The 13,400-nt window shown below is 45.4% G+C and overlaps 1 protein-coding gene across 1 annotated transcript in view; it reads left to right on the top strand.

Annotated features, from left to right (window-relative positions):
* The window catches only part of LOC133540959 (transducin-like enhancer protein 1), a 372,555-nt gene that overhangs the window by 144,867 nt on the left and 214,288 nt on the right, over positions 1 to 13,400 (top strand). Inside the window, exon 6 of the mRNA XM_061884044.1 lies at positions 1,798 to 1,872. Within this exon, the coding sequence (XP_061740028.1) occupies positions 1,798 to 1,872 (75 nt within the window). The remainder of the gene's footprint in view (positions 1 to 1,797; positions 1,873 to 13,400) is intronic.

Raw genomic sequence — 13,400 nt, 5'->3', positions numbered from 1 at the left:
GCCGATTGTAGCTGAGATAGGCACCAGCGCCCCCCGCAACCCCAAAAGGGAATAAACAGTAGAAAATGGATGGATGGAATTATTGACTTTTTAAGGCTCCAATCACTTGACATAAAATGATCTATTTCGATTTTTTTGTGGTTTTTTTTTTTACCTAAAAGGCTTTTGACAAAAAGGCATAAAACAGGTGTCAAATTTGTTTTACTGCGGGCCACATCGCAAATATGGCTGCGATTAGAGGGCTATGTTAGTTGATGTTGCGGCCCACATTGAATGATGAGATGAGCCACTTTAAATAATGTGACAGACCTCATTAAATGACTTGATGGACCACGTTAAATGGTGGGCCGCTTTCAATAGCGTGTCCAACCACATTGAATGATGTGTCAACCCACATTGAAGGCAAGACAGACCACACTGAATGACATGGTAGGTCACATTAAATGACTTGATGGGCCACCTTAAATGCTATGTTGGACCACATAAAATGATGTGGTAGACCACTCTGAATGGCATGGCAGGCCACTTTTAATGATGTGACAAACTGCATAAGTGATGTGGCAGGCCACATTTAATGATGTGACAAACTGCATAAGTGATGTGGCAGGCCACTTTTAATGATGTGACAAACTGCATAAGTGATGTGGCAGGCCACATTTAATGATGTGACAAACTGCATAAGTGATGTGGCAGGCCACTTTTAATGATGTGACAAACTGCATAAGTGATGTGGCAGGCCACATTTAATGATGTGACAAACTGCATAAGTGATGTGGCAGGCCACTTTTAATGATGTGACAAACTGCATAAGTGATGTGGCAGGCCATTTTTAATGATGTGACAAACTGCATAAGTGATGTGGCAGGCCACTTTTAATGATGTGACAAACTGCATAAGTAATGTGGCAGGCCACTTTTAATGATGTGACAAACTGCATAAGTGATGTGGCAGGCCACTTTTAATGATGTGACAAACTGCATAAGTGATGTGGCAGGCCACTTTTAATGATGTGACAAACTGCATAAGTGATGTGGCAGGCCACTTTTAATGATGTGACAAACTGCATAAGTGATGTGGCAGGCCACATTTAATGATGTGACAAACTGCATAAGTGATGTGGCAGGCCACTTTTAATGATGTGACAAACTGCATAAGTGATGTGGCAGGCCACTTTTAATGATGTGACAAACTGCATAAGTGATGTGGCAGGCCACGTTTAATGTGACATACTGCATAAGTGATGTGGCAGGCCACGTTTAATGTGACATACTGCATTAATGATGTGGCAGGCCACTTTAATGATGTGACAAACTGCATTAATGAGGTGACAGGCCAGATCTCGCCTTGAGTTTGACACATGTGGTATCAAACATTGAACAAAATAAAAGGGATATCAATCTCAACAGAAATATCTAAAGTTGATGTAGAGATGGAAGCATTTAACAAAGAATTTATATTTTTAAAATTCTTATGACTGACACCCTTTTGGGTCCTTGAGACCAAACTTGAGGTGGAGTCCTGAAAGTAAAGCAAAATATAAATACTGTATTAGTTTTAAAAATGATTCAGTGGAAAAAGTGTGGACACCCCTTTGAGCAACGTGAGGCGAATTATTTTAGACATACTCCTTTTTAATCATGTGTGCAGTTTTTAGCATTACATTGCATTGTGGGACATGTAGTGTGACTGCATTGAAACAGCTCCTTTTTGTGTGTGTGTGTGTGTGTGTGTGTGTGTGTGTGTGTGTGTGTGTGTGTGTGTGTGTGTGTGTGTGTGTGTGTGTGTGTGTGTGTGCAGCACCAGCAACAGGTGGTCCAAGCAGTGGAGCGGGCCAAGCAGGTGACCATGGCAGAACTGAACGCCATCATCGGGGTGAGTCACCTCCATGCACATCAGCAACATATTGATTAAACACACTGTGGAGAGACGGAACCGATGGGCCGACAGCGGAGTAGGGCAAACCGTGGTCCTACGCAAGATGGCGGCAAGGAGGCGGAGTATGAGGCGGGGTGCGCCTGGAGCGACGCTGCAGCGATCAGAACCAGGTGCGTAACACACACACCTGCTCTCAATCTGTGCATCTCTTCCTGCTGTATAAAAGGGGAGAAGGAGGACTAATCGGGGCAGAAGGAGTAGGAGAACCAGCAGACGAAGAAGACGAGCGAGACCAGACGAACGACGATACCCCGAGGAAGACGGCGCTACCGGCGACCGAAAGGCGAGCCGAGACGAGCAGCAGAGGAGGAAGCGCTGGAAATCGGCGCGACCGACTGGGACCCAGAATGGTTTATTGAAATAATAAACGAGAGTCAAACCTGCTCAGCGGTGTCCTTCATCAATGGTCCATGCAACCCGTACTGTGAACGGTTTCTCGCCGCCATCGTGCGGGTTGCATGGACCATTGATGGAGGACACCGATGAGCAGGTTTGACTCTCATTTATTATTTCAATAAACCATTCTGGGTCCCAGTCGGTCGCGCCGATTTCCAGCTCTTCCTCCTCTGCTGCTCGTCTCGGCTCGCCTTTTGGTTGCCGGTGGCTCCGTTTTACTCGGGGGCTCATCGTTCGTCTGGTCTCGCTTGTCTTCTTCGTCTGCCCCGATTGGTCCTCCTTCTCCCCTTTTATACAGCAGGAGGAGATGCACAGATTGAGAGCAGGTGTGTGTGTTACGCACCTGGTTCTGATCGCTGCAGCGTCGCTCCAGGCGCGCCCCGCCTCTGCATACAGCGCCTCCTGGCCGCCATCTTGCGTAGGACCACGGTTTGCCCTACTCCGCTGTCGGCCCATCGGTTCCGTCTCTCCACACACACAAATCCTTGATTATACAGAAGTGGAATGTACTAATCTATTATTTACAAAGGATAAAAGAATTACCAAAGATAAGCAATCTTCTCACAAGCTATCACAACTACAATTAAAAACCTTGAAAAAAAGAGGCTATCTCACACACTTTACTGTTGCACATTTCACTCTGACATCACGCACACATTTCACTCTGACATCATGCACACATTTCACTCTGACATCACGCACACATTTCACTCTGACATCACGCACACATTTCACTCTGACATCACGCACACATTTCACTCTGACATCACGCACACATTTCACTCTGATATCACGCACACATTTCACTCTGACATCACGCACACATTTCACTCTGACATCATGCACACATTTCACTCTGACATCACGCACACATTTCACTCTGACATCACGCACACATTTCACTCTGATATCACGCACACATTTCACTCTGACATCACGCACACATTTCACTCTGACATCACGCACACATTTCACTCTGACATCACGCACACATTTCACTCTGACATCATGCACACATTTCACTCTGACATCACGCACACATTTCACTCTGACATCACGCACACATTTCACTCTGACATCACGCACACATTTCACTCTGACATCACGCACACATTTCACTCTGACATCACGCACACATTTCACTCTGACATCACGCACACATTTCACTCTGACATCATGCACACATTTCACTCTGACATCACGCACACATTTCACTCTGACATCATGCACACATTTCACTCTGACATCACGCACACATTTCACTCTGACATCACGCACACATTTCACTCTGACATCATGCACACTATTTCACTCTGACATCATGCACACATTTCACTCTGACATCATGCACACATTTCACTCTGACATCATGCACACATTTCACTCTGACATCATGCACACATTTCACTCTGACATCACGCACACATTTCACTCTGACATCACGCACACATTTCACTCTGACATCACGCACACATTTCACTCTGACATCACGCACACATTTCACACTGACATCACGCACACATTTCACTCTGACATCACGCACCACATTTCACTCTGACATCACGCACACATTTCACTCTGACATCACGCACACATTTCACTGACATCACGCACACATTTCACTGACATCACGCACACATTTCACTCTGACATCACGCACACATTTCACTCTGACATCACGCACACATTTCACTCTGACATCACGCACACATTTCACTCTGACATCACGCACACATTTCACTCTGACATCATGCACACATTTCACTCTGACATCATGCACACATTTCACTCTGACATCATGCACACATTTCACTCTGACATCATGCACACATTTCACTCTGACATCATGCACACATTTCACTCTGACATCATGCACACATTTCACTCTGACATCACGCACACATTTCACTCTGACATCACGCACACATTTCACTCTGACATCACGCACACATTTCACTCTGACATCACGCACACATTTCACTGACATCACGCACACATTTCACTGACATCACGCACACATTTCACTCTGACATCACGCACACATTTCACTCTGACATCACGCACACATTTCACTCTGACATCACGCACACATTTCACTCTGACATCACGCACACATTTCACACTGACATCACGCACACATTTCACTCTGACATCACGCACACATTTCACTCTGACATCACGCACACATTTCACTGACATCACGCACACATTTCACTCTGACATCACGCACACATTTCACTCTGACATCACGCACACATTTCACTCTGACATCACGCACACATTTCACTCTGACATCACGCACACATTTCACTCTGACATCACGCACACATTTCACTCTGACATCACGCACACATTTCACTCTGACATCACGCACACATTTCACTCTGACATCACGCACACATTTCACTCTGACATCACGCACACATTTCACTGACATCACGCACACATTTCACTCTGACATCACGCACACATTTCACTCTGACATCACGCACACATTTCACTCTGACATCACGCACACATTTCACACTGACATCACGCACACATTTCACTCTGACATCACGCACACATTTCACTCTGACATCATGCACACATTTCACTCTGACATCACGCACACATTTCACTCTGACATCATGCACACATTTCACTGACATCACGCACACATTTCACTGACATCACGCACACATTTCACTCTGACATCACGCACACATTTCACTCTGACATCACGCACACATTTCACTCTGACATCACGCACACATTTCACTCTGACATCATGCACACATTTCACTCTGACATCACGCACACATTTCACTGACATCACGCACACATTTCACTCTGACATCACGCACACATTTCACTCTGACATCACGCACACATTTCACTCTGACATCACGCACACATTTCACTGACATCACGCACACATTTCACTGACATCACGCACACATTTCACTCTGACATCACGCACACATTTCACACTGACATCACGCACACATTTCACTCTGACATCACGCACACATTTCACTGACATCACGCACACATTTCACTCTGACATCACGCACACATTTCACTCTGACATCACGCACACATTTCACTCTGACATCATGCACACATTTCACTGACATCACGCACACATTTCACTGACATCACGCACACATTTCACTCTGACATCACGCACACATTTCACTCTGACATCACGCACACATTTCACTCTGACATCACGCACACATTTCACTCTGACATCATGCACACATTTCACTCTGACATCACGCACACATTTTCACTGACATCACGCACACATTTCACTCTGACATCACGCACACATTTCACTCTGACATCACGCACACATTTCACTCTGACATCACGCACACATTTCACTGACATCACGCACACATTTCACTGACATCACGCACACATTTCACTCTGACATCACGCACACATTTCACACTGACATCACGCACACATTTCACTCTGACATCACGCACACATTTCACTGACATCACGCACACATTTCACTCTGACATCACGCACACATTTCACACTGACATCACGCACACATTTCACTCTGACATCACGCACACATTTCACTCTGACATCACGCACACATTTCACACTGACATCACGCACACATTTCACTCTGACATCACGCACACATTTCACTCCGACATCATGCACACATTTCACTCTGACATCACGCACACATTTCACTCTGACATCATGCACACATTTCACTCTGACATCACGCACACATTTCACTCTGACATCACGCACACATTTCACTCTGACATCATGCACACATTTCACTCTGACATCATGCACACATTTCACTCTGACATCACGCACACATTTCACTCTGACATCATGCACACATTTCACTCTGACATCACGCACACATTTCACTCTGACATCACGCACACATTTCACTCTGACATCACGCACACATTTCACTGACATCACGCACACATTTCACTGACATCACGCACACATTTCACTGACATCACGCACACATTTCACTGACATCACGCACACATTTCACTGACATCACGCACACATTTCACTGACATCACGCACACATTTCACTGACATCACGCACACATTTCACTGACATCACGCACACATTTCTCTGACATCACGCACACATTTCACTCTGACATCACGCACACATTTCACTGACATCACGCACACATTTCACTGACATCACGCACACATTTCACTGACATCACGCACACATTTCACTCTGACATCACGCACACATTTCACTCTGACATCACGCACACATTTCACTCTGACATCACGCACACATTTCACTCTGACATCACGCACACATTTCACTCTGACATCACGCACACATTTCACACTGACATCACGCACACATTTCACTCTGACATCACGCACACATTTCACTCTGACATCACGCACACATTTCACTCTGACATCATGCACACATTTCACTCTGACATCACGCACACATTTCACTCTGACATCACGCACACATTTCACTCTGACATCACGCACACATTTCACTCTGACATCACGCACACATTTCACTCTGACATCACGCACACATTTCACACTGACATCACGCACACATTTCACTCTGACATCACGCACACATTTCACTCTGACATCATGCACACATTTCACTCTGACATCACGCACACATTTCACTCTGACATCATGCACACATTTCACCGACATCACGCACACATTTCACTCTGACATCATGCACACATTTCACTCTGACATCATGCAAACATTTCACTCTGACATCACGCACAACATTTCACTCTGACATCACGCACACATTTCACTCTGACATCACGCACACATTTCACTCTGACATCACGCACACATTCACTCTGACATCACGCACACATTTCACTCTGACATCACGCACACATTTCACTCTGACATCACGCACACATTTCACTCTGACATCACGCACACATTTCACTCTGACATCACGCACACATTTCACTCTGACATCACGCACACATTTCACTCTGACATCATGCACACATTTCACTCCTGACATCACGCACACATTTCACTCTGACATCACGCACACATTTCACTCTGACATCATGCACACATTTCACTCTGACATCACGCACACATTTCACTCTGACATCACGCACACATTTCACTCTGACATCACGCACACATTTCACTGACATCACGCACACATTTCACTCTGACATCATGCACACATTTCACTCTGACATCACGCACACATTTCACTCTGACATCACGCACACATTTCACTCTGACATCACGCACACATTTCACTGACATCACGCACACATTTCACTGACATCACGCACACATTTCACTGACATCACGCACACATTTCACTGACATCATGCACACATTTCACTCTGACATCACGCACACATTTCACTGACATCACGCACACATTTCACTGACATCACGCACACATTTCACTCTGACATCACGCACACATTTCACCTGACATCACGCACACATTTCACTCTGACATCACGCACACATTTCACTGACATCACGCACACATTTCACTGACATCACGCACACATTTCACTCTGACATCACGCACACATTTCACTGACATCACGCACACATTTCACTGACATCACGCACACATTTCACTCTGACATCACGCACACATTTCACTCTGACATCACGCACACATTTCACTCTGACATCACGCACACATTTCACTCTGACATCACGCACAACATTTCACTCTGACATCACGCACACATTTCACTCTGACATCATGCACACATTTCACTCTGACATCACGCACACATTTCACTCTGACATCACGCACACATTTCACTGACATCACGCACACATTTCACTGACATCACGCACACATTTCACTCTGACATCACGCACAACATTTCACTCTGACATCACGCACACATTTCACTCTGACATCACGCACACATTTCACTCTGACATCACGCACACATTTCACTCTGACATCACGCACACATTTCACCTGACATCACGCACACATTTCACTCTGACATCACGCACACATTTCACTCGACATCACGCACACATTTCACTGACATCACGCACACATTTCACTCTGACATCACGCACACATTTCACTCTGACATCACGCACACATTTCACTCTGACATCACGCACACATTTCACTGACATCACGCACACATTTCACTCTGACATCACGCACACATTTCACTCTGACATCATGCACACATTTCACTCTGACATCACGCACACATTTCACTCTGACATCACGCACACATTTCACTCTGACATCACGCACACATTTCACTCTGACATCACGCACACATTTCACACTGACATCACGCACACATTTCACTCTGACATCACGCACACATTTCACTCTGACATCACGCACACATTTCACTGACATCATGCACACATTTCACTCTGACATCATGCACACATTTCACTCTGACATCACGCACACATTTCACTGACATCACGCACACATTTCACTCTGACATCACGCACACATTTCACTCTGACATCACGCACACATTTCACTCTGACATCACTGCACACATTTCACTCTGACATCACGCACACATTTCACTCTGACATCACGCACACATTTCACTCTGACATCAGCACACATTTCACTGACATCATGCACACATTTCACTCTGACATCACGCACACATTTCACTGACATCACGCACACATTTCACTCTGACATCACGCACACATTTCACTCTGACATCACGCACACATTTCACTCTGACATCACGCACACATTTCACTCTGACATCACGCACACATTTCACTCTGACATCACGCACACATTTCACTCTGACATCACGCACACATTTCACACTGACATCACGCACACATTTCACTCTGACATCACGCACACATTTCACTCTGACATCACGCACACATTTCACTCTGACATCACGCACACATTTCACTCTGACATCACGCACACATTTCACTCTGACATCACGCACACATTTCACTCTGACATCACGCACACATTTCACTCTGACATCACGCACACATTTCACTCTGACATCACGCACACATTTCACTCTGACATCACGCACACATTTCACTCTGACATCACGCACACATTTCACTCTGACATCAAGCACACATTTCACTCTGACATCACGCACACATTTCTCACTCTCTGACATCATGCACACATTTCACTCTGACATCATGCACACATTTCACTCTGACATCACGCACACATTTCACTCTGACATCACGCACACATTTCACTCTGACATCACGCACACATTTCACTCTGACATCATGCACACATTTCACTCTGACATCACGCACACATTTCACTCTGACATCACGCACACATTTCACTCTGACATCACGCACACATTTCACTCTGACATCATGCACACATTTCACTCTGACATCACGCACACATTTCACTCTGACATCACGCACACATTTCACTCTGACATCATGCACACATTTCACTCTGACATCACGCACACATTTCACTCTGACATCACGCACACATTTCACTCTGACATCATGCACACATTTCACTCTGACATCACGCACACATTTCACTCTGACATCACGCACACATTTCACTCTGACATCATGCACACATTTCACTCTGACATCACGCACACATTTCACTCTGACATCACGCACACATTTCACTCTGACATCACGCACACATTTCACTCTGACATCACGCACACATTTCACTCTGACATCACGCACACATTTCACTCTGACATCATGCACACATTTCACTCTGACATCACGCACACATTTCACTCTGACATCACGCACATTTCACTCTGACATCACGCACACATTTCACTCTGACATCACGCACACATTTCACACTGACATCACGCACACATTTCACTCTGACATCACGCACACATTTCACTCTGACATCACGCACACATTTCACACTGACATCACGCACACATTTCACTCTGACATCACGCACACATTTCACTCTGACATCACGCACACATTTCACTCTGACATCACGCACACATTTCACTCTGACATCACGCACACATTTCACTCTGACATCACGCACACATTTCACTCTGACATCATGCACACATTTCACTCTGACATCACGCACACATTTCACTCTGACATCATGCACACATTTCACCGACATCACGCACACATTTCACTGACATCACGCACACATTTCACTCTGACATCACGCACACATTTCACTCTGACATCACGCACACATTTCACTCTGACATCACGCACACATTTCACTCTGACATCACGCACACATTTCACTCTGACATCACGCACACATTTCACTCTGACATCATGCACACATTTCACTCTGACATCACGCACACATTTCACTCTGACATCACGCACACATTTTCACTCTGACATCATGCACACATTTCACTCCGACATCACGCACACATTTCACTCTGACATCACGCACACATTTCACTCTGACATCATGCACACATTTCACTCTGACATCACGCACACATTTCACTCTGACATCACGCACACATTTCACTCTGACATCACGCACACATTTCACTCTGACATCACGCACACATTTCACTCTGACATCACGCACACATTTCACTCTGACATCACGCACACATTTCACTCTGACATCACGCACACATTTCACTGAATCACGCACACATTTCACTCTGACATCACGCACACATTTCACTCTGACATCACGCACACATTTCACTCTGACATCATGCACACATTTCACTCTGACATCACGCACACATTTCACTCTGACATCACGCACACATTTCACTCTGACATCACGCACACATTTCACTCTGACATCACGCACACATTTCACTCTGACATCACGCACACATTTCACTCTGACATCACGCACACATTTCACTCTGACATCACGCACACATTTCACTCTGACATCACGCACACATTTCACTCTGACATCACGCACACATTTCACTCTGACATCACGCACACATTTCACTCTGACATCACGCACACATTTCACTCTGACATCACGCACACATTTCACTCTGACATCACGCACACATTTCACTCTGACATCACGCACACATTTCACTCTGACATCACGCACACATTTCACTCTGACATCACGCACACATTTCACTCTGACATCACGCACACATTTCACTCTGACATCACGCACACATTTCACTCTGACATCACGCACACATTTCACTCTGACATCACGCACACATTTCACTCTGACATCACGCACACATTTCACTCTGACATCACGCACACATTTCACTCTGACATCACGCACACATTTCACTCTGACATCACGCACACATTTCACTCTGACATCACGCACACATTTCACTCTGACATCACGCACACATTTCACTCTGACATCACGCACACATTTCACTCTGACATCATCGCACACATTTCACTCTGACATCACGCACACATTTCACTCTGACATCACGCACACATTTCACTCTGACATCACGCACACATTTCACTGACATCACGCACACATTTCACTCTGACATCACGCACACATTCACTCTGACATCACGCACACATTTCACTCTGACATCACGCACACATTTCACTCTGACATCACGCACACATTTCACTCTGACATCACGCACACATTTCACTCTGACATCACGCACACATTTCACTCTGACATCACGCACACATTTCACTCTGACATCACGCACACATTTCACTCTGACATCACGCACACATTTCACTCTGACATCACGCACACATTTCACTCTGACATCACGCACACATTTCACTCTGACATCACGCACACATTTCACTCTGACATCACGCACACATTTCACTCTGACATCACGCACACATTTCACTCTGACATCACGCACAACATTTCACTCTGACATCACGCACACATTTCACTCTGACATCACGCACACATTTCACTCTGACATCACGCACACATTTCACTCTGACATCACGCACACATTTCACTCTGACATCACGCACACATTTCACTCTGACATCACGCACACATTTCACTCTGACATCACGCACACATTTCACTCTGACATCACGCACACATTTCACTCTGACATCACGCACACATTTCACTCTGACATCACGCACACATTTCACTGACATCACGCACACATTTCACTCTGACATCACGCACACATTTCACTCTGACATCACGCACACATTTCACTCTGACATCACGCACACATTTCACTCTGACATCACGCACACATTTCACTCTGACATCACGCACACATTTCACTCTGACATCACGCACACATTTCACTCTGACATCACGCACACATTTCACTCTGACATCACGCACACATTTCACTGACATCACGCACACATTTCACTGACATCACGCACATTTCACTCTGACATCACGCACACATTTCACTCTGACATCACGCACACATTTCACTCTGACATCACGCACACATTTTCACTCTGACATCACGCACACATTTCACTCTGACATCACGCACACATTTCACTCTGACATCACGCACACATTTCACTCTGACATCAAGCACACATTTCACTCTGACATCACGCACACATTTCACTCTGACATCACGCACACATTTCACTCTGACATCACGCACACATTTCACTCTGACATCATGCACACATTTCACTCTGACATCACGCACACATTTCACTCTGACATCACGCACACATTTCACTCTGACATCACGCACACATTTCACTCTGACATCACGCACACATTTCACTCTGACATCACGCACACATTTCACTCTGACATCATGCACACATTTCACTCTGACATCACGCACACATTTCACCTGACATCACGCACACATTTCACTCGGACATCACGCACACATTTCACTCTGACATCACGCACACATTTCACTCTGACATCACGCACACATTTCACTCTGACATCAAGCACACATTTCACTCTGACATCACGCACAACATTTCACTCTGACATCACGCACACATTTCACTCTGACATCACGCACACATTTCACTCTGACATCAAGCACACATTTCACTCTGACATCACGCACACATTTCACTCTGACATCACGCACACTTTTCACTCTGACATCACGCACAACACATTCCTC

Source organism: Nerophis ophidion, linkage group LG22 (genome assembly GCF_033978795.1).
Source record: "Nerophis ophidion isolate RoL-2023_Sa linkage group LG22, RoL_Noph_v1.0, whole genome shotgun sequence".
Taxonomy (NCBI): Eukaryota; Metazoa; Chordata; class Actinopteri; order Syngnathiformes; family Syngnathidae; genus Nerophis; species Nerophis ophidion.
Note: the sequence above shows the minus strand (reverse complement) of the source record. Positions and strands in the feature narration are given on the sequence as shown.